Raw genomic sequence first — 24594 nt, forward strand, 5'->3', positions numbered from 1 at the left:
TGTTAATTCCTCAGACTGTCATGCTAGTTGTAGTGTGGATGCGTTATAGAAATGTATGGTTAATATGAATGTGGTCATGATGTGATAATTTGTTTCCCTTGTTTTCTGTAGACCACACACATATACCCTCCACACTCTACAAACATAAATAAAACCGCCATTACATTGGACAAACCAAGAAAGTAGTATTCCAGTGTTTTAATCGACACTCCATGGTGACAGCTATTATCCAATAAACCTACCCTCATCTACAACACCTTTTTAACTCTTTAATAAAAAAATATAAAAGTAAAAATAAGATAAAATATATAAAAATCAAGTGCTTAGCATTGAAAACAAAAAAGATTAACTGAATATAATTTAGACATTTTATTTATTTATATACATTACATTACCGTTGGCCAATAAAACGTGCTTTAAAACATTTGATCTTTGACATTTAACCATCTCTCTCTCCCTCCCTCTCACTCTCTCTCCCCCCTCTTTCTCTCTCTGTGTGCCTCTCTCTCTCTCTCTCTCTCTCTCCATCTCCATCTGTCTCTCCCTCTCTGGCTCCTTCTTTCCCTGTCTCTCTCTCTCCCCCATCTCTCCCTCCATCTCCCTCCCTCTCTCTCTTTCCATCCCTCCATCTCTCTCCCTCTCCATCTCTCTCTCTCTCTCAGAATACCTCTCTCGCCCAGTTATTGGCTCACGCGTCGGAGGTGGAGAGTTTGTCCAATCAGGTTCTCCGATGGAAGGAAGTCCACAGCAGCGTTTTGAGTGACAGCTCAGCGTGAAGCATCATCACGTGGACTCTGTGTTTACTGCAGTTAATATCATTATGTTTAATAATAATAAAGTTTTTATATATTTTATCTAAGACTTAATGGATTATTTTGTTTTTGTAATAAAGTCAGATTTTGTTAAAAACTTTCAACTGTTGATTCTTGTAGTATCTAAAGGAACTTCTAAATATTTCTGAAACAGTCTCATTTTTCCTCTAATGATCATAAATTACATGTAACAGCAAAGGAGACCATCAGTGCAAAGAATGCTATTTTTATATCGTTATTGTTTATCTTTTTGTCATGGGTACGCTCACCCAGAACATTACAAAATGCTTAGTAAGCTGCACAGTAGCCTAGGTGGTTGTAAATACAATCAAGCTAAGCTTAGCTGTGGCTGGGAGCAAATCTATATTTAAAGAACCCACCAAAGGCATTGTTTACTCATTTCACCTCACAGATAAAAGACAGACCACGAAGAAAAAAACCCTATACTTTTAATTTATTTTTTGCACTTTATTTAAAGAAACTTCATATTTAGAACAAACTTCAACCATCTCGCTCAGTCGCTTCCAGCCTGAGAGTGGAGGTCTGCAGCCAGACCCCTTTCCCTCTGATAGTATAACTGGGCAAAGCAGCCAACAGGCGATTTCATCATAAGCTCATCACCATTGTTTTAACTCCCTATTTGATGGATAGGAACTTAAAACACAATACACTTGATGTTATTGCGACAGATTACATCTTTAAAGGTCTGAATGTAACTCTATACAGTGTATTTCAGCCTTACTGTAGGAGCTAAACTGGGAATAACATGATAATCAATATAAAAATACACAATCTTGCCAAAAGCCATGCCATATGCATTAACACAGCCAGAATTATCAAACCAAAAAGAAGAATGAAAAGCACATTTTAAAAAGGGTTAAGAAAAAATTGCAATCACATGTTACATCTACATGTAGCACTAACATGTGGCACTTTGTAGTTTGGACTATATAAAGCATTTGTACTTGCTTGATTATTGCTGTTCTGAGTTTGTACCTTCATGGTTGAATGCACTTATTAGAAGTCACTTTGGATAAAAGCATCAGAGAAATGTAATGTAATCAGTGAGTCAGATATGAACTGAGTGAAGCCTCGTCCACCACCAACATTTAAACCTCAGGACGTGAAGTTGTCTCCCTCCTACACATCACACAGAGACACTGAGGAGTCAGACAAATAGACCACAAACCCAGGATAAAGAGGTTCAGTGAATGTGGTGTAGAAGGTGTGGAGGTGGATCAGTGAGTCAGAGGAGACACTGTAGAAGGACAGAGAGCCAGCAGGACAGTCCACATACACTGCTACTCTGTTAGAGACAGAGGAGGAGATGAATGTGGATCTGTTATTGTGCCTGACATAGTAAGGACCATCATCATCATCACCACAGTTCAGATTCCAGGACTGATCATTCCATCCAAACATACAGTCATCACTGGCTCCTTTCCTCTTGATTCCTCTGTAACTCACTGATATACCAACCTTTCCGCTCCACTCGACCTCCCAGTAACAGCGACCAGTCAAACCATTACTACACAGCAGCTGAACCCAGCCAACAAATCTGTCTGGATGATCAGGATATGGCTGAAACTTCTTCACACGTGTCACCTTCCTGTTGTTGTCAGACAGTTTGAGGAGTCTGCTCACTGTGTTTTTGTCCAGTGTGAGTTCACAGGAATCTGATGGAGAGAAAAAGACACAGCAGCAGTTTATCATCAGACACCTGAAGGCTTTATTTTGTTTGTGTCCTGATGTTCATTTCTATAAAGTTTAATGATGACACATTCAGTCTCCATCAGTCAAACTGAATCCACTTACACTTCCTCAGACCAGGTTTTAACCTCTGCTCTCCACCGTGGTCCGTCCTGGAGGGAGAAACAGAAGAATGATTTTATATCCAACATCAAAGTCAAAGTCAGGTTAATTGTCCATCTGCAATATGAGCACGGTTCAAATAAAGTACAGGGATTTAAAAAATAAAGTATAAGCAATATAGATAGTACATTAAATAAATTACAAGAAGCTCACTAAACTAATGACATTAGCACTATAGAGGACATTATATAAAGCATGTAAAGGACACAAGGATGACTAAATATAAATGAATAAATATTAGCATTAACATGAGTTCATGTATTTTTTTCATTCATTTCGTGTTTATTTCGAACAAAAAAAATTATAATAATAAAGAAGCAAGTATGACACTTCATATGTATATTTTGGTAATTACATTTTCATATTCAGAAAAGGATATTGAAAAACGAGAGGTTATTTCATTTTCGTTTTAATTTTAATTTTCCCAAAATTAAAATTGAAATACAAGGTGTATTTCTTTATCAGGGACAAAAAGGACAAACTAATCTCAACAAAACTGAAACGAAAAACGGCTTGTTTTTTTAAATTTTCTGCAACAGGAAGTTGCCATTTAGCCTACAATACAAAGTAAGAGCGCTTACGAGGACTGTGGTTGCGTTCCGAATCGCATACTCTTTCTTTTTTCTATTCTACATACTACATCTGACGATAAAAAGAATCTAGTTAGGATGCAGTAGGCATACTTTTGGGACATACTTTACTCTCTTATTTCATCATAACATTGCGCCTTGATCTTGCCTCTTGCTTTTATATCCGTCGCATCCCCGCTTGTTTTCATATGGAGGCTTCGTCGATGTTACGTCACTTCACGTGCGCACTGGATTGTGGGTCAGAATTGCCCAAATAGGATGCACTTTTCAACACTAACAATCTTGGCCGCATGAAGTAGGACATCCGGGTACTTCTAACCATCCTAAATCTGGCCACAAGAATCGGGACATCCTAAATCTTTTTTCTACATACTATATAGTAGAAAGTATGCGATTCGGAACGCAACCTGTGTTTAGGAGAGTTGGAAAAATGGCGGTTTGAGTGGATGGGTCTGGATGAAATATAATGACAGCGCTCATCGATGGAGCAGAGACTTTCAATCTCATAATGTTCAGGCTGGTAGAATGTCCTAGAGCAGGGGTTCCCTACCAGCACACTCATTGAAAAAAATCCAGAGCCTGATAGCAAATTAAAATTTTTAAATTGTATGCAGTGAAGCATTTTGTAGCCATTTTTAAACATATGGCTGTTACTGTTTTACACGTGATTAATTTTCAAGTTTAGCTTATTCCCAAATATTACTTAATACAATATATAAACAATAATATACAATCCACAGTAATCCGAGATGGCATTTATCCTTCATTATGATGGAAGGACACCAGCAGTGTGTGAGCTCTTGTTGGCTGTACATACCTGAGAGTGTCCAGTCTCAAGTCCTCCAGCAGCTTCACTCCTGAGTCTCCAGGATGGTTGTAGCTCAGGTCCAGCTCTCTCAGATGGGAGGGGTTGGAGCTCAGAGCTGAGGCCAGAGATGCACAGCCTTCTGTTGTGACCAGACAGCCTGACAAACTGGGATTAGATTTATATCATGAATTCGGGAATTTGGGAAAATCATGTCAGTGGAAAGATCCTACAGATGTTAACCCTCACTACCAAAAAGATGAATCCTAACCTGAGGGTTTCCAGTTCACAGTGTGGACTCTTCAGTCCAACAGACAGATGCTCCACTCCTGAATCCTGCAGGTCGTTGTTACTCAGGTCCAGCTCTCTCAGACTAGAGGAGGAGCTGAGAACTGAGGACAGAGCTTCACAGCTTCTCTCTGAGAGGTTACAGCCACTCAGCCTTAAAAGAAAGAAATAACATTTGACAACATTGCTCTTAATATCTACTTGGACTGAGATTTTTTATTGATTTATTTTCCTCTGTTTAAGCTTTATGTTGGCCTATACATATTACTAAGTCAGGGTTAAAATTGTTGGACACAATTGAATCCTCCACTATATGATCTTAAGGTGTTTTGTACACATGTTTCACATACAGTGCTGCTTGAAAGTATGTGAACCCCTTGAGCGTTTTGGAATTGTATTGAGTTAAACCATTATTAATTAATTTTTAACAATACCAGTATTTTTTTATATGAAATAACAGATCAATTCCACATTTTTCTTTTCCTTAAATCAATTGTTAAAAATAATAAAACAAATTATTTGCCACTGTTTTGTATTATTATTAGGGCTGTCAAACGATTAAAATGTTTAATCAGATTAATCACAGGATTCTGTGGATTAATCACGATTAATTTTACCATTCGAAATATGCCCGAAAAATTCGAATTTTCTCTGTATATTGTTGTATGAACGGAAAGATAAATGACAGAAGGTGGATATGTACATTTAAAATTAGTTTTAAGCACTTGTTTATTAATTGAAAATCCAAATGATGGTTTTAATACTGAAAATACATTTAAATCAAACTAAAATATATAGGCCTACCAAACCATAAGTCAATTGGTTCGTCTCTTTACTATGTCTTTGGGCAAATATAGGATAGGCTATTAGTGTATAGCCTATAAACTATATTATAGTGTATATATTTATGCTCTGTCAAGTTGATGTGAGGGAGCAGGAGATGGGAAAGAGAGGACATAGGCTATGAGACTGTTTACAGAGCAATCGCAGGAGCACAGGGCAAAGTGTAGGGGGACAGAGAGGGGGTGCAGGCGGTGGTGAGGGGGGGTGCGGCCGCACCCCTACTTCCAACGTCCCTGAGGCTATAGAATGGCATTTATTTGGTGAATCTATAGGTTGTGCATTCTTGAATACAACTTGATTACACTCCGCGGTGTGTGTGTGTGTGTGTGTATGCGTGCGTGTGTATGCGTGCGTGTGTGTGTGTGTGTCAGACATGGGGGACTCGAGTCACATGACTTGACTCGAGTCAGACTCGAGTCGCAAATTTGAGGATTTGAGACTTGCTTGACTAACACTGATAAAAGACTCGACTTGACTTTGACTTGGTCTTCATGACTTGAGACTTGACTTTGACTTGGTCTTCATGACTTGAGACTTGACTTAGACCTGAGACAGATGACTCGAAATGACTTGAATTTTTAAAAGTTATATTATGTTAGAAACAAGCCCCAACCTCAGCGATTTTTACCAGCATCCAATAAGGAAGTGACCACAACTGTAGTAACCCGGAAGTGCCACTGGGGGCTGTATGCAGAAGAGAGCCATCTCTCATTGACTCCAATGTTAAACATGCCGTTTTCACAGCATTATTAAACCTATTTCAGGCCTGGATTGAAAAACCATTCTAGTCTGTATGTTTAGTTCATATCTCCATGACAACTCTGAGGGGGGTGAATTTCTTTCTAGCAGGCTAGTTTTTATTCTATTGGAGGTTAAAATATATGAATTTTAGGGGCGCGGCCTCTTGATTGACAGCTAGCCTCTGTCCCTCACTGCGTCTCTAAGGCTAGTTGTAAGGGTTAGCATGCTAACTCGGTCATCTTGAAGTCGACTGCAGACAGTGCGTTCATTCCTTCATTCGTGTGTGGATCCCTGCTGTGGAGATGTCGTCATGCTCCTCGGTACACTGTACCAACCGATGGTCCAAGAACTGTGGTCGCCAGTTTTTTCGGTGAGTAACATTGTATTTACAATTATTTTTTTATGTTACAATGTTAAACTGTATAGAACGAATTAAAATGTGTTGGTTTCGCAAGTGTAACACTCACAGCGTGTTAGTTCTGTTATGCCAGCTAATTAAATCGCCGCACTTGTACCATAGTAGCCTACTGTGTTCAATAGCCTACGTCTTGAATATCGGTTTAAAATATATCAAAAATCAGAAACGAAAGTGGGCTCCGCGTCTGCAGCCCGGTGTTTGGCTGGTCGGTCCAGTTAAACCTTTTATAAACTATATGGGTTAAAACTATGGCGTAAATACACTTTTGTGACAAAATATAGCCTATGCTCACAAGTTTGCGCTCATTAATATTTAGCCTATACAGATGAAGGGGCTATGCGAATTCGTAAAAACTGCTCCGTTTCGCAGATAATACGATGGCCGTCATTGTAAAGATAAAACGAGACATATAGGCTACTGTATTAAAGCAAAGAGTCAATTACAATAGTTTTTGGCTGTCAATAGTGATGCAGACTGTAAGGAACATCACATTAATATGGCACACCTCTACCACAATAGGCAGGTAGCCTATCTAAATTAAACAAATTCATTCGGTTTGCGATAGGTAAGAGACAGGAATTCTACAAGGGTTGGCTGAAACCAATTTGGTTTACAATAGGTAACAGAGGTCTACAGGCTGGCTGAATGAAGCTGGCATAAAACAATAGATTGTGCAACCTGTATGAGAGGTGTGGAATAGGCATTCATTGGGAGAGTCGTGTGTGTGTTTGGGGGATGGGGGTTGCAAGCAGGAAGACCATACTTCAGTATAGTGTCAAGCCCCCCACATATAATATGCAATAATTCTCATTACATCATATATATATATTTTTTTTATATTCAAATAAACTAAAATAAAATATACAATTGTGGCTGTGGTTCCGCAGCTGTGTTATCCTTGGATATTACGGCGGTTATCATCTATATATTTACATCTGCATTAACTCAAAAATAAATATACAATTGTCCTCTCCTTTTATCTCCTGTCCTCACACAGAAATCAATCAATCCATCAGCGGTACAATATGGCTGAAAACTCAGTAGCATGACAGCCCAGCTTTACACTGTATATGTAATAATATAGGGGTAACGGTAATGATGATGCGATGTTTACAATTTAAATAAATGTTTTTCCATCAAAATTCTTCCCCTAGGTGATCCTGTCCGGCTGGACAAATGGGTGACCGACATGAAGAGACAGAACTGGACACCCAGAGGGGGAGATCGTCTTTGTAGTGACCATTTCAAGCCTCAGATGCTCACCACTGACTCGAGGGTAGAAACCTTTTTTTTTACCCAACAAAGGAGGGAACATTTTACTTTAAAAGTACAGGCTATCAATAAAGTCTCTTTATCTTTGTCTTCTTTTTTTTTTCATCTGGCAGCAACTGAAGTCCACCTACATTCACACTAACCTCATCTTATCTGCTTGTGATAATTGTCATTGATTGTGATCTTTTGTGATATATTTTGTTCTGCACTGTCCATCCTGGGAGAAGTATTCCTCTTCATCTTTCAAGGTTTTCTTTGTGGGATTTTTTCCTAACTTAAGTAAAGTGTTTTACAACATTACATAGTCCTAATTATATAGAAACCATGATTGTATTAATTGATAACTTAATAGACCCAAATGTATTATGTTTAGATTATTTTAGTGTAATTTTATGAAAATATGCCAAAACATTTTCATACTTCCAGCTCTCCTATTAAAATTTTAATGCAAAACTTTTACTTGTAACAGAATATCTTTACAGTTTGGTATTTGTACTCTTAATATCATTTTCTACTTTTACTCAAGTGATATTTCAATTGGTGACTGAAAGAGTCAATTCTCTGATATTATGATGATGATGATGATGATGATGATGATACTTTTAATGACCACACAGCCAGGCTGGTGGAATTTGTTTTCAGTACAGCTCCTTGGTACAGGTTCCAACTTTACATTGAACATTAAACATAGATACAGACAGGCACATTACATAATACAACAGGGCCGTGATTAATCCTCAGCGTTCAGATTTTAGAATGTTACTTGCAGTGGGACTGAAACTGTTTTTGAACCGAGTTGTTTTGGAGGCAATTGTCCTCTAACACCTCACAGAAGTAGCTGGAAGGCATAGTGTGCAGGGTGAGTGGGATCAGAGATGATCTTGCGGGCTCTGTGTAGTGTGTAACAGTTTGCGGAATAGTAATTCAAGGGATGGTAGGGGGGGTGCCAATAATTTTGGATGCTCTGTTGATGCGCTGTAATTTCTTCCGGGAGAGTGAGTCAAGACTGGCAAATCAGACTGATGGATGAGGTGAGGATGCTTTCAACGATGGCAGAAGCGGAGCAGAAGATGGGACCTTACTCAGAACTTCTTGAGCAAGTCTTTGCTGGGATTTTTTTTAATGTGTGATATGGAATCTACCCTTATTCATATATGGTTTTCAGCTACTCTTTAGACCACCGATGGGCTAAAGCCCACTGTAGCAAATGGTTATTTGTGATATTGGACTATAAAAAACTGATATTTTTTTTGTATTTGAGCAGTTACAACAAAAAATCATGGACATGGTAAAAACGGTACTATCATGAGCTACTGTGGTCCCCTCTTCCACCCAAAACATTACTGCAGCCACCAAGTGTATTTAATCATTTTATTCAATTGTTGCACCTTAACATAAAAAACTGCTCTAAATATCTTATATAATATATGTGTTTATATTCAAAATTATAGGCTATTAAATTAGTGTTTTCATCTGTTTATATATTGAATATGTCCTCCCTTGTCATGTATTACTGTTAATAACATTTTCAGTCTGAAGACCAAAATAAAATTAATATTATTACAAAAACTTTGATATCAGCTTGTTCAGCCCTTAGTCACCACTAGGAGACATTTGTTTCAGCCAGTGTTGGGAGCGTTACTGTAAAAAAGTAATTAGTTATAGTTACTCACTTCTTGTTCCAAAAAGTAACTGAGTTAGTAACTGAATTAGGCCTATTAGTTAATAATAGAAGTAACTAGTTACCAGGGAAAGTAACTATTTGCGTTAGCCTACTGTAAAAAAAATAAAAAGTTGCTGTAGGCCTATGTCAACAAATTTGGATTTTTCTGAGCAGTTTTCACAAGTCAGTTGAAATGAGTAGAACAGACAGGTAGGCCTACTTGTAGGCTACATAACTTTCACTATTTATTGCACATCAACAGACAGCAAGAGGTTTATCCTGCACTTCAAGTAGGCCTAGCCTATTTTGTTCTCAACAAAAGTAGTAGAGGAAACTGCTGAATGTACCGTGCTGATCTGCTATCACTGGATTCACTTCAGGGGTGTCGGCAAAAACACCACTTTAAGGCCAAAAACGTCAGACTATGAAGCATGAGACGATGAGAGGAGGAGTAAGGATTTATCCTATGTTTATTTCCTTATTTAACATGCACAGCAGCATACAGATCCCAGGAAAATAACAGCAGCAATATTCGGCTCATGATGACACGCTAAACAGCTGTTGCAACCGGCGAATCGCGGCTGTTTAATAACGTGCAAAAATTATAATTTATAGCCTAGAGATCGGGAAACTCCATGCACTTAGGCTACTCAAAGGGCGATGCAAACAAGCTCAGGGAGAGCACGTTTCAACCGTGGATTGATAGGTGGTTACTGCGGCAACGCACACGCACTCACACAACAGAGAGAAAGAAAAAGAAACTTCACTAAACAGGCGCTCCGGCTGACTGACGTCACGGCGCTAACTGACAGTTATAATATCATCCACACTGAATAAAACACATCTTAAAACAGTATAAGAAATAACAATCGCTTATCTTGTTGTTAACCCACCGGTCTCCTTACTAGCGGTTTGTGTAGTAGGCTATGGAGCCAGGGGTGCGCTCGGATTACACAGTTTATTCAATCAATTCATAGTAACGCATTTAACGTTCAGTAACGATAACGGCGTTGTAACGACGGAAAAAGTAATTAGTTAGATTACGCCGTTATTTTAAACGGCGTTATTCCCAACACTGGTTTCAGCTACGAGCTTTTTAATGCCCTCTCTCAGGTGCTCCGAGGTGATATTAAGAATATGTTCAGCTCTGTTGGGGTTGTTGGACCAAACTGTAGGCAGGGAATTACGTGACTGAGGCTGAGCTCGTCTACCGGTAGGCTAATTAGTAGAGCGAGTGCTGTTAGCTTAGCTCCTGGCTCGTGCTAATGTTGCTAACTCGGTGTACGTCACAGTACTTCGGCATCTCCCTCCCCCCCGACGTCACTACATGCCCTTTTTTGGTACGAGGAAGTGAGGCGGAGTCAAACTTAGGCACAATGGCGGCGCGCACACGCCAAGAGAGAAGGGATACTCCTCGGTGAACTGAGGTCGGCCATGCTGCTCTATCCATTTATTATACTATCTATGGTTAGAAATTATGATCGGGTGATTTTACAGTGCAATACACGCAGCGCGGACAAACAGCGTCAGCAGGTCAACACAGGAGCAGCAGTCATGGAGGCGGCTAGACCTTTCTTTATATGTCCATGGGCTAGAACAAGAATAATTCACGTGAGCCTCCCACACGCTTATAACCCAATCACAGTAAATATGTAGCGCCTTCTTCCCTTCCCTTTTCACGTTGTAACGGCCCCGGGAAGTCTTGTAAAAGAAAACAAAAGTAACGAGCGTTTCCTGCAGCGCTGCTGCCTTGATAACGCATGCTTCCTTATCGAGCGCTCTACCTCCACGGACTGTAGGCTTTATAAAAGCATCTCTGTGAGACTAAACAGCCGTTATGAAGTTGGCCTAGGCCTATATGATGCAGTTCGACCTTCCATGTTCACCGGCTCCTTCCGACAGCTCACAGCCGCCGCCCCCGCACCGACAGCACAGCAAACTGCCCGTTATGACAGTTCGCCCCCAATATGAAAAATAAATTAATCGGGATAAATCAAAATGTGATCCTGCCATAAAATAAAAGGTGATATGATATTTTTGCAATAGCGCAGATCCTTGCCCTGTTTTATTTTAAATGCATTATGGGCATTAAGTGTCTGTTTTGTGTAAGTATAGGTCTATCTGTTACTATTTGCCTTTCTTGTTTTCCATGTTAAAAGTAAGTTACTTGGAAATTGAAAGTAGCCTAAATGTGGTTGAAAGAAAAGTAAATGTGCGGTGTTGATCATATGTGATAGATAAGGGGTCGCTATTGGATGCAGACATTATGAGATTCGGACCTTTGCTGTAAGAAAATTTTGTCAACTGGACCCATTTAAATTTTAGTTGAAGACCCCTCGGTCAGACCAAGAATAATTCCATTGTAGTTCAAGGATGATGTTGTCGATGACGGTATGAAGAAGAGAACTGTGCAATGCAGATCTTTTAAATGTAGAAACTGGGTTAGATCATATGATTTTTGTATGACTTGACTTGTGACTTGCTTGACCTGAGCAATGACTTGACTTGTGACTTGCTTGATTCTCACCACAGTGACTTGGACTTGCTTGAGACTTGAAGGTTATGACTTGAGACTTGCTTGTGACTTGCACATTAGTGACTTACCCCCACCTCTGATGTGTGTGTGTGTGTGTGTGTGTGTGTGTGTGTGTGTGTGTGTGTGTGTGTGTGTGTGTGTGTGTGTGTGTGTGTGTGCGTGCGTGCGTGCGTGCGTGCGTGCGTGCGTGCGTGCGTGCGTGCGTGCGTGCGTGCGTGCGTGCGTGCGTGCGTGCGCGCGCGTGCGTTTGTACGCGCGACCACGTCCTAGGGGACTGTTCATGTGTGCCAAGAAGCCGACGTTATGTTGATGTCTACTCACACACACCTCTGAAAACTGCAGACCTTTGTGTCCTCGCGGACTCTGAACAGAGCGGACAATGTTTCTCCTCCTGTTGCTTCGACATCATCTGCCACCCGCGGCAGTTGATTTTAAATACTATCTATGCCCCCGACACAGACGTGGCCGTTAGCAGTTTAAAACTTTAAAACACGGCACGGGCTAACGTGCTGCTATGTTTAGCTGCGCGCAGCTACTGATCCTGGGTCAGCCACAACGTTAAAGTGACTGTAGTGTAGAGCCGGTGGGATGTACGGGGCGGATCATTCTGCACATGCGTTAAATGCGTTAAACAAATTAACGCCGATAATTCCAGAAATTAATCACCCTGAGTTAACGCGTTAATTTTGACAGCCCTAATTATTATTAGTTTTTCGATGAAACTGAAAATGACTCAAGAGCAGAGTCTCTTAACAAAACAGTGTCTTATTCTGACTGTTGGGCACTATAAATAGCTGAATCCTGACCTGAGGGTTTCCAGTTTACAGTCTGGACTCTTCAGTGCAGCAGACAGATGCTTCACTCCTGAATCCTGCAGGTCGTTGTTACTCAGGTCCAGCTCTCTCAGACTAGAGGAGGAGCTGAGAACTGAGGACAGAGCTTCACAGCTTCTCTCTGAGAGGTTACAGCCACTCAGCCTTAAAAGAAAGAAATAATATTTGTCAACGTAACTCTTAATATCTACTCAGACTGAGAGGCAATATTTTTTATTGATTTCTTTTTTCTCTGTTTAATGATTAGCTTCTTATTGTTAGCCTATACATATTTAATTTTTGATGAAACTGAAAACAGTCTACTATTCTGACAGTTGGGCTTTATAATGAGCTGAATTCTGACCTGAGGGTTTCCAGTTTCCAGTGTGGACTCTTCAGTGCAGCAGACAGATGCTTCACTCCTGAATCCTGCAGGTCGTTGTTACTCAGGTCCAGCTCTCTCAGACTAGAGGACTGGGAACTGAGAACTGAGGACAGAGCTTCACAGCTTCTCTCTGAGAGGTTACAGCCACTCAGCCTGAAGGAAAATTAGTAAACAGAATTTAAAAAATGGTTATCATATTATATCATATTAAAGATTAAGCACGATTGGAATGTTTCATGTGTCCACCTACAGAGCTTTGTTGGAGGCTTTGACCACTGGCAGCAGCCTCAGAAGAGCCTTCTCTGAACCAGAGTATTTCTTCAGGTCAAACACGTCCAGATCTTTTTCTGATGAGAGTAAGATGAAGACCAGAGCTGACCACCGAGCAAGAGACTGTTTTTTTTTTTTTAAAACCTTTATTTATACAGGATAATCCCATCGAGATCGGAGACTCTTTTTCAATGGAGACCTGTTCCCATTTACACGTTACCATTCACACACACATTCATACACCAATAGCAGCAGGCTAACTATCGGGAGCAATTAAGGGTTCAGTGTCTTGCTCAGGGACACTTCGACATGTGGCAGGGGCACAGGCGATCGAACCACTGACCCTGTAGTTGAGGGTCGACCCCCCTACCCACTTCTCCACAGCCGGCAGTTTATCTGTGGAGAGACGTCCTGATCTCAGGGACTGTTAGATCTCCTCCACTAGAGAACGATCATTCAGTTCATTCAGACAGTGGAACAGATTGATGCTTTTCTCTGCAGAGGAAGTCTCATCGAACTTCTTGGTGTACTAAATCACTACCTGATTGGATTTTGAGCTACTTCCTGTCTGTGTCAGCTGAACTTGTAAAATAATCTGATTGGTCGGAACTCGGAAGTGAAAGACCAAGGAAGAAGCGTAGGAACAAGTCCAGGTGTCCATATGGACGATGTACTGCCTTGTCCACTGCATTCTGGTAGAAGTGTTTCTCTGCGGATTCCTGGGAGGTTGTGTGTTCTTCTGACATCAGATTGACTCCAGAGTTGATGAATGTCAGATGGACATGAAGAGCAGCCAGAAACTCCTGAACGCTCAGATGGACAAAGCAGAACACCTTGTGGCGCAGGCCCGGGGCTGGTTGAGTGGCATCGGATGCAGATTGGTGCACTAGTGAGCGATCTGATGTTTTTTATCATGTGTAATCGTTGATAAATAGTTCAATATCACTTTGAGACAATTTGCCATCTTGCGGTTGGTCACACAGTCATGGCAAATTAGCTTGTGAAGACATTTTGGTCAATGGCAGCCATGTTACCTGAGCTTTGTCCCCCAATGCTTTTGGTGGTGGAGCAGGTCTGTGAGGTCCTGATTATGGAGGGCTTTGCAGGTGAAGGGGAGGACTTTGAATTGGATGAGTTGGGGAACAGGCAGCCAGTGAAGATTCTGAAGGATGGGGGTGATGTGGTCTCGGGAGCAGGTGTGGGTGAGAAGGCGGGCAGCAGAGTTTTGAATGGCAGATGAACCATGGAGGATGTTATTACAGTAGTCAATTCTGGATGTGATTAATACATACATACATTGAGTTTCAGCAGCAGAGAAGGTGAGTGATGGGCAGACACCCGTGTCTGCCCATCACTCACCTCTGAACACTCTCTCTCTTCCTCTTCCCCTGACTCTTACTGTCTCAGAAAGGAGCTGAGCTCACCTGGGGTCTATTTGTAGTGCTAAGGTTTAGACTGATTGGTATTCAATTAGTTTAATTTTTTTTCAAGAAGTGTGTTAGAGAATTTCAAACACAGTGCAAAGCATATATCGTGTTTGTAGGGTTGGTGCTTTGGTTTAGGGCATGGTTACAAATGTTAGAGGTTGTGGTCATAGCAGTCATTTTTAGTGTTTACAGTTTTAGGCAAAAACTGTATTTGTACCAAAATGTGCAGTTTACTGTAAATCACAGCAAACAGGAGCTTATCTCTGACCCTTCTATAGCTAACTGCACAAAAGCCTTTTGAGTTTAGAAATGTGATTGGCAGTGTGTTCTGTGTGAATACCAAGAGAGAGAATTCAGGAAGAGTGTGCAAGATATAGAGAATTGTGAGTAGTGTTGTGAAAAATGTGTGTTTTCGAATGAGAATATGAGTCTAAGGCAGGAAATGTGTTTGGAGTTCAGCAGTATTGGTTAAGCAGTTGGTAAATTAGTTTCAAATTGTGCACATAGTGTCTGACGTTCCAAAAAATGTGTTTAAACAATTGTGAAAAACTGTAACTGAGACTAGGCTGTGCACAGATGCACCTGCCAAACTAAAAGAGGCCTGTCCACCCAACTTCATCATCATTGCTGAGGATGTGGCAGGGAGCTGTTATCAAGGTCAAAGGCATCGGACTAAAGAAGTCATTCAGAGAAGACATCTTGAAAAGGGTTAATGACCTGTGACCGGTATCTACAATACTGACCTTTGACTTGGAGCCGTACTACTTTCTGTGCCAAGATGTTTTTGCCCCTTTTGACAGTGCACATGTAGTTGCCTCTGTCCATGTAGCAGGGGTGCTTCAGGGTCAGACTGAGGTCTCCAGTTTTCAGTGGCTTTTTCTTCATTTGTGTGCGGCCGTCGTAAATCACGTCCTGTTTGAGAAGAGGCTCGCTGACTTTGGGATAAACATGGAGTATCATCGGTTGAGGGTCACAACAGCGCCACTCCACTGTGGCGTTCTCAGGCAGCTTCACTTTGGGTTTGTAACGAAGCTCCACAGACTCCTCCCCCTGTGTCACCTCCAGCTGTGAGACTAACAAAACAACAAACCATGACATGAGATCACAACATCATGCATGTAGCTGGGAACTGAGGCTGAACTATGGAGCAGATTAACGGGTTAGCGAGGTTTGATTTTATTAGGATCCCCATTAGCTAATGCAGAAACATCAGCTACTCTTCCTGACCCAAAGAGTTTTCACTGTCACCAAAGTGGCCGCTCTTTTAACCTGGCTAGGGTTAGGATTCGGATCACCAAGGTAACTGCTAGATCAACAAAGTAACTGATCCTGCAGCCTTAAGTTATGGTCAGAGTTTGGGATTCAAATGTTTAATATAAACCGCAGCTCTTTTCCTGATTGACTAAATCCTTTGTAAATCCAGAGAACTACAATATTCTCTCTGAGTGATAGATTCTCACTGGAAACGTTATATCTGCAAACTCCTTCAGCCTTATGATTGAAAAAACATATCTTGGAAGTAATAACATTCGTGGGTCTAACACACGTACAGTATGTTGCAGCTTTCCTTCAGCGGCAGCTGTGTTGCTTTCACCTGGATTATAGAGAATGTTTCAATGATTAAAATCTGTTAAATGTCAGTGTAAGAGCCATTTTTGGGAATCTATATGTTGTCATGTCATGTGTTGTCCACCAGGTGTCACTGGCCTACTGCCTGGGGCACAGGTATAAAAGGTGAATCGCTTCATGGTTTGTTTGTTGTTTGACCCCGGAAGGGCATACGGTTTTTGACCGCTCGAAACATATCTCTCAATTGTAAACAATCGTTGTTAGTGTCAATGAGGACCTGTCTGGATGTATTCACGTATCATTGGTGTCATGGTAAATAATAAACGTGTTGCAAAAAGGACACGGATCAGTCATTACTTCACACAACTACAAACATTGAGACACAGCGCGTCATCAGGTCACCCGGAAGTCAGACCACACGGAGCTTACTTACACCATGGAAGTGGCTCCTATAGTCAGTTTCTCTTGTAAAAAATATGCGGTCATGTCGACGTGTGATTGAAACACTCTGAACACTAACAGAAAAAGGGAAACCCACTTAACCATGTGATAACCATCGCTCCTCTTGATTGGTTCTTAGGTTTAGTAAAATCAGTTAACGAGAACAGACTGCGTTTCTTACATGGAACACACAGTATACACAAACAACATACCTGGGATGTAGTTGTGCCGGTGTTTGGACCGAAGATACACTGCAGCACCCACAGCACTCAGAAGGAGCAGAACCAAGAAAGACAGGAGAACACTGGCCTCAGCTGGGAAAGAGTACGGCTCTGTGGGCAACAAACAACAACCTGAGCTTTACATGATTCTGAAATCTTTTTAAAGATTCATGACACACTTTCACAGGTGCATTATAACAGGATATCACATCCCTATTCCATTCAAACCTGAAAACATGTTCTTATTTCAGTGTCTGTTCCTCACCTTTGACCTGCAGCTGCACTTCTATCCGTTCCATTTCTATCCTGGCCTTGATGACGGTGCAGGTGTAGTTGCCGCTGTCAGAGACGCGGGGTTTGTTCAGAGTGAGGCTGAAGTTTCCAGCGAATTGTGAGCCAACTGACATGGAAGTCCTGCTGCTGTAAAGCTGGTTCTGAACATAAACCTCTTTGGGCGGAAACTGGTGGATGGTTGAAGGATGGAGATCGAAGCGGCTCCACAACACTTTGAATGTCCCAGACGGATACCCCGGAGCAAGGCAGGGCAGCAGGGCAGACTCCGCCCCTTCATACACCTCAACACCTGAGGCATGATGGGAAACTGAGGACACACAGATGGATTGAAGAAATCAGTTTTACCTCGTTTCATGTCTAATTGATCCTCACATGACAAGACAGGGGAGACCACAAGGCCCAGGTGAAACACATTATGAAGGGACCAGTAATCAAACAGGAGGGAAACCTGACAGCACAAGACAAAGACACCAAAGTAAAACAGGAAACACTAAAACAAGACAAAGAAACTGAAGGACCATAACAAAAGAAGTATATTAGGATGAGCATCAGAATATAAAAGTAAAAGTACTCATTATGCAGAATAATACATATTTATTGATCATTAATGTGTACATCAGTTATTCTTTCTAAGTGTAGTCAGTTAGAAGTATTAAAAAAATGCAAATATTCAAGTGAAGCACAAGCACCTCATGTACTTGGCCTACTGTACTCTGGCTGCTGCTCAGTGTGACTCACTGTCATAGCACTTCCTCCAATAAAGATGTGTCTGGTTTTATTACCATCATGTTACTGTGTATAAAATAGGGGTGTGCACGTGTACACGTGTTATCGGTTAATAAGTCATAACCGTTTAGGAAAAATCAATTGACGAAAACCTTTTTCTTTTTAAATAAGGTTTTGAAAATGATATAAATATGTTCCGGAGACACAGTAATTCATTTCACATCAATAATAATAACACAAACTATTTGGGGATGATAAAAGCTAGTCTGCAGAATCTGTCTGTCCCTCTCAGTGTCACATCCACGAAAGAGTGATGAAAGAAAGCCTATAAGATTAAAGTTTCCCAGTTGACATGAACTACGCTTGAAAGTAGCTGAAGTGCAATAAAACCTTCCAAAGTAAAAAAGCCCAAACTTTATAACACTTGTTCAACCTGCACAATCCTGTAACCGTTTAGACGTTTTTGGAAATGTTCGCACCCCTAGTATACACAGTTTTTTTAAATTCCTGGTTTGAAATTACAAAAAAAGAGTAAAAAGCAAACTACGTTATTTCATTGTAAGATTTGCAGCCTTGAAACTTTATAATTGAACATGTTCACAAAATATTTCAAAGCTTTAAAATTAATAAACTGTTTCTGTTTCTCGGGAATCTGACGTCTGAGTTTCATTCATTCATTCCTTTCCTACATATTAAAATCACAGCGACTTTAAACAGAGATCAAGAAAATAAAGATGAGTGAATTAACAGCTGAAGTATTTTAGCTGCAGGACATCGAGTGACAAGAGAGGACGGAGGAGGAAGGTTTTCTTACCGAGCACGAGGATCACAAGCACCAAGACCATCTTCATCTGCTCGAAAAACTCAACCCAACATTTCTGTCGACTTCTTCCAAATCCAGCGTCTGTCACTGCACGTCTGTCACCGTCTAAAGCAAAGTGAAACAAACATGTTGTAGGTGGTAGTATCAATATAATATATATTATCAAGGAGCAATGTAAGTGGATAATGATTGATAAGACCGGGATAGGAGGTATAAACCTTGATGGATAAGACGTGTCAGCAGAATGGAAGATAGACTTTGAACTTGAGTTTCAGTACAATCTGTGTAGCCAATGAAAGAGCTGTAGCCATGACAACGAACAAATAGATTAATGATTAAATGAAGCGACTTGTATATGATTAGTGTGTATAGTTCAAACCGCTGCTATAAACTGTGGAAATTCAAATTCCTCAGCATTATCAAATCCGGTTTATACGTTTCAATAAAACTGTATTAAGGTTAGTATATAGTATGAGGGTTAGGGTTAGCACCAAGAACATACACATCTGCTCGAAAACTCAACCAAACATTTCTATCGACTTCTTCCGAATCCAACGTTTGTTACCGTGCACGTCTGTCTAAAGCACGGTGAAGTGGGAGGAAACTGTAGTAGAAATGTGACCCATCGGGTTAAGTTTGGGCGTGCTCATTTGCACATGTCAACAACTACAGTAACACATTGTTCTGATTTTTGATTATGACAGATAAGGTTTTAGGATAAGATGAAAACAGGTATACATATGGGAAAGAAGACAGGGCGATAGAAAATAGAAATAACCATTTATATGTAAATACAAATAATCATGCCCAGCCCAACCTAAACATGGTCACATTCATACAACAGTTTCCTTGATGCACTTCACCGTTGTGAGGAAACGGAAGGTTCTCCGTGAGAATGGTGACTGATTCCCTCACTGCAATCTGGTGTGTGGCACTGATTGGCTGATTGGACCCAGGTGTGAGGAGATGATATATGCCCTGAGATCCCAGTGCTCTGTGCTGCTCATTATCTCACCTTAAGAGGTAGTGAGAGGTTGTCTCTGAGTGCTCCCTGTGTGTCTAAGTCTTCTGTTTTGTGTGTGTGTCCATTCAGCTGCTTGGCAGTGGTGGTTTTGTTCGTGTTTTAGTTTTCAATATTAAAAGGTAGCCTGTGTGGCCCTGCACAACTTTGTGCTTTTTGTTTTCTCCCCCCTCCCAGTGTCGCGTTGCGATTTAGTGGTTATCCCTCCGGGGATAACTTTTAGAAACCCCTTGGTCCGCACCTGTGTCCCAAACTCCCCCCCGAAGCCTTACAGAATGAGCAGCCCAATGCAGGGCACAGCGGACCTCACTAGTGCTGCTGCTAGTGACAGCTTAGAGGTCCATAGGCAGGCAATTTCTGCTCAAGGAGCCATGTTAGGCTCGCACGACCAAACCCTACGTGCCATTTTAGAGCAACAGGCCTCGCAGGACTGCATGTTGCGGGAGATACTGGCCCGTTTACAACCACCTGGGCCAACCCCTACCCAAGCACAAGCACCTCCAGTTCCACCCCATGACCCTTTTGTAGGCCAGGAGACCAAGCTGGCAACCCCAGCCCGCTATGACGGGCATCCAGGGAGGTGTAAGGGATTTATAACCCAATGCAGTTTAGTGTTTGAGTTACGACCCTCTATGTTTAGCACCGACCGAGCCCGGGTCGCATATATAATATCCCTTCTTTCGGAGAAGGCCCTTTCATGGGCTACAGCCTTATGGGATAGGCAGACTCCAGTCTGCGCTGACGCGCCCCTCTTCATGGCGGAGATGAGGCGTGTGTTCGACCACGACGTTAGTGGCCACGAAGCAGCCAAACGCCTCCTTAGGTTACGTCAGGGCTCTGCAAGCGTTGCAGAATTTTCAATTAAATTCCGGACTTTAGCTACGCAATCAGGTTGGAACAGGGAGGCTCTAGTGACCACTTTTAGTCATGCCTTGTCTGAGAGAGTTCAGGATGAGCTCGCTTCCCGTGAGGTTCCAGATTCACTTGAGGATTTAATCTCATTGGCTATTAGAATTGACAACAGAATTCGTGAGCGCAATAGAGAGAGAAAACAAGCGTACACCCACCAGATGTCCGAGGAGTTTAGTATCCCTTGTGAAAGACCTACCCTGCCTGAGGGGTCCCTTAACAATGATGATCAGGAACCCATGCAAATAGGACACACACGGCTTACTTCCGTGGAAAGACGGAGGCGTATGAGCAGTGGCGTGTGTCTATACTGTGGGAGTGTGGGTCACTTCATTCGCCAGTGCCCCTCAACGCAGAAACACAATAAGCAGGGAATCAGGGTAGGCGTGTCAGACCTTGGGGAGGTCTTGCAGAGTCTTAATAATTCCCCTCCTGTGGCCAGTAGTCGCACCCCTTTGTCCTTTGAGTTATTTTGGGATGGACACTGGCGCACCTTCTCGGCATTTGTTGATTCAGGAGCAGCAGGTAGTTTTATGGACTCAACCCTGGCCCAAAAGCTCAATTTACCCATTTATGATCTTCCTTGTCCACTCGCAATTACTGCAGTGGATGGGCAACCTTTGGGTAGGGGTAGGGTTGAGAGGGTCACCGGCCCGATTTTCATTCGCATTGGCAATCACACGGAAGAGATTACGTTCTTTCTTATTGATACACCTCAGTTACCCCTCATTCTGGGACACCCGTGGCTCAAGGAACACAACCCTCACATCAATTGGAGGACTGGGAGGGTGATGAGCTGGAGTCCAAACTGTGCATCTCACATGATGGAATCAGACTCGGTTCAACTCCAACCTGTTGGATGTGAGCCTCCTCCTGCCACCAGTGCCTCTGTCTCAAAATCTCCCAGTTCAGTAGGCCTTCCCTGTGCTACCCCCAGTGACCGCCTGACTCTTGGGGTTATTGAGACCTTGACTCCCTCTGATTCTTCGCCCTCTGTGTCTCTTCCTGCAAATGGGGTTCCTGCAGAGTACGCTCCACTTAGTGAAGTCATTAGTAAACATAAGGGCCGTCCACGTTCAAAAAATCGGAGGCTAAATGCCTTATCTATACGATTCCAGTGTTCAGATAGTGACAGTTCTCCAGAGCCCATTGTGCCCCTTACCCGCATCCGTGCCCCACTGACCGAGGAGATTGACTCGGTGGTTCAGGGGGCTCAACAGCAGGAGCCTGACCCATGAGAGGGGCCCCAAGGCTGTCGGTATGTTCCGGCACGAGTGCGATCACAAGTCCTTGAGTGGGGCCACTCCGCACACCTCACAAATCACCATGGTGTTCGTCGCACTATTGGTTTTCTCAAACGGAGATTCTGGTGGCCCCGGATGGGTAGAGATGTGAGCGAGTTTGTGGCAGCTTGCAAAATTTGCACCCGAAACAAGACATCACAACAGCATTGCCGCCCAGTCCCAAACTATCGGGTGGGTCAGAGGGTGTGGCTCTCCACAAGGGATCTCCCACTGCGGGTAGAGTCTCGCCAATTGCCGCCACGTTTCGTTGGTCCCTTCAGGATCATTCGAAGGATAAACCCAGTCACTGTTCGCCTCTTGCTCCCTCGGTCCATGAGGATTCACCCCTTGTTTCATGTTTCCCGCCTCCAGCCAGTCTGTTCCGATCCACTAGCCCCTCCAGGGAGGCCTCCACCCGGGGTGGGTGGGGGGTCCTGTTGGAACGTCAGGTGCCGTTCCTTAGAGGGGTGGTCCTGTGAGGAAACGGAAGGTTCTCCGTGAGAATGGTGACTGATTCCCTCACTGCAATCTGGTGTGTGGCACTGATTGGCTGATTGAACCCAGGTGTGAGGAGATGATATATGCCCTGAGATCCCAGTGCTCTGTGCTGCTCATTATCTCACCTTAAGAGGTAGTGAGAGGTTGTCTCTGAGTGCTCCCTGTGTGTCTAAGTCTTCTGTTTTGTGTGTGTGTCCATTCAGCTGCTTGGCAGTGGTGGTTTTGTTCGTGTTTTAGTTTTCAATATTAAAAGGTAGCCTGTGTGGCCCTGCACAACTTTGTGCTTTTTGTTTTCTCCCCCCTCCCAGTGTCGCGTTGCGATTTAGTGGTTATCCCTCCGGGGATAACTTTTAGAAACCCCTTGGTCCGCACCTGTGTCCCAAACTCCCCCCCGAAGCCTTACAACCGTAAACTAAAAATAACAAACTTTCTTTAGAAATCACCCAGACGTCAGATTCCTAAGAAACAGAAAGGCTTAAGATGGAATATTTTGTCAACATGTTGTTAAAGCACACACACACACACACACACACACACACACACAGAAAGGCTTACCTTAATATTTGAGCCTCCCCAAGACAACAGCGTCCAGCAGAACGTTATCGTTTTTAACTTGTCCTCAATATATTGCAGCTGTACTGTGTTTTTGTTTCTTAGGAATCTGAAGTCTGGATGAGTTCCAAACCCAAAGTTTGTTATTTTTAGTTTAAAGGACGGTACACTGCATCAAGGATGCTGCTGTGAAGCATCCGGTTTAGTTTGGGCGTGTTTATTTGTACAGCACTTCGCAACAACTACAGCAACACATCGTTCAGTTTTTTAATTATGACAGATAAGGTTTTAGGACATAATGAACAAAGATAGCCTAGATAATCATAGGAAAAATTTAATGTTTGATATTATAACCATCATGCTACTGTGAATAAACAGTTTATTTAATTCCTGTTTTGAAAATACAAAAAAAAGAGTAAAAAGCAAACTACTACATTTTTCATAGTAAGATGTTCAGCCTTGACACTTTATAAGGAAGGTTTTCTTACCGAGCACGAGGATCACAAGCACCAAGACCATCTAGACGAAAACTCAAACAAACATTTCTGGCGACGTCTTCCAAATCCAACGTTTGTTACTGTGCACGTCTGTCTAAAGCACGGTGAAGTGGGAGGAAACTCTTTAACAGGTTTGGGCATGTTTACTTGTACAGCACCTGGCCACACTTACAGTAACACATTGTTCTGTTTTTTGATAATGACAGATAAGGTTTTAGGACAAGATAGACACAGATAGATAACGATGGGAAGGAAGACAGGGCGATAGAAAATATAAATAACCACTTTATATGTAAATACAAATGCTCAGCCCAACCTAAACATGGTCACATTCATTCAACAGTTTCCTTGTTGCACTTCACCATAAACTAAAAACATCAAACTTTCTTTGGAACTCACTGACTCAAGTACTGGAATTGAGTACTAAAAAAAGTAATGTCCTTGGTAGAGCAATCATAGCCTGGCTCCGCCCGCCCGCCTACTTCCGGCCAAATTTTATTTTCCCTTCAGTAGTCAGTCTGGGTGTACAGCCCATTTCCCAGTTTTGCCGGAGATTCGACAGCCGGTCCAATCAGGGAACAGAGCGAGTGGCTGAGAACGATGACGTCGAAGTCGCACTCCAGTTTCAGTTGCCAGAAGCCGGTGTTGTGCCGAATTCTCACTCCCCCGCAGGATCCCACTCCCCACTGCCTTCCTAGCGTATTGCTAGTTGTAGTTTGACGAACCGAGGCGATTTTTACAAGCCAAGTTCCTTCGTCTTAGGCTTTGAGGAAACTGTTTGTAGGCTAATTTAATTCATGTTTCATCAACATATAAGTTATGTTGTGCTGCACTTGAGAGTCTATACGATTTGTGCCCTCGGTCCCCCGCACTTTCTACAACCACTTAATTTATTTTTTTATTTTTTTATTTTTTATTAACCTTTATTTATACAGGTAAAATCTCATTGAGACCCAGGGTCTCATTTACAAGAGAGACCCATTTGTTATATGTCGTAACACATTTTTCCGAGCTGTCCTTAAACGC

At 42.2% G+C, this 24594-nt stretch overlaps 2 protein-coding genes across 2 annotated transcripts in view; one reads left to right on the forward strand and one right to left on the reverse strand.

The window, feature by feature from the left end:
- haus2 (HAUS augmin like complex subunit 2) overlaps window positions 1-828 on the forward strand; it is a 7709-nt gene extending 6881 nt beyond the window's left edge. The window contains exon 7 of the mRNA XM_080042870.1: window positions 663-828. Within this exon, the coding sequence (XP_079898996.1) occupies window positions 663-776 (114 nt within the window). The 3' untranslated portion in view covers window positions 777-828. The remainder of the gene's footprint in view (window positions 1-662) is intronic.
- An 815-nt stretch (window positions 829-1643) lies between these two features.
- LOC307261590 (uncharacterized protein) lies at window positions 1644-18900 on the reverse strand. The gene is made up of 11 exons (XM_080042171.1): window positions 18800-18900; window positions 17231-17566; window positions 16957-17076; window positions 15478-15807; window positions 13288-13384; window positions 13017-13190; window positions 12647-12817; window positions 4351-4521; window positions 4092-4247; window positions 2628-2674; window positions 1644-2488 (listed from the first exon to the last, which is right to left on the reverse strand). Exons 1-11 carry the CDS (start codon window positions 18834-18836, stop codon window positions 1953-1955), a joined length of 2175 nt encoding a protein of 724 aa, XP_079898297.1. The 5' UTR covers window positions 18837-18900; the 3' UTR covers window positions 1644-1952.
- Between the last annotated feature and the right edge of the window lie 5694 nt (window positions 18901-24594).

This window comes from Ammodytes marinus, assembly GCF_949987685.1.
Source record: "Ammodytes marinus genome assembly, chromosome: 15".
Taxonomy (NCBI): domain Eukaryota; kingdom Metazoa; phylum Chordata; class Actinopteri; order Uranoscopiformes; family Ammodytidae; genus Ammodytes; species Ammodytes marinus.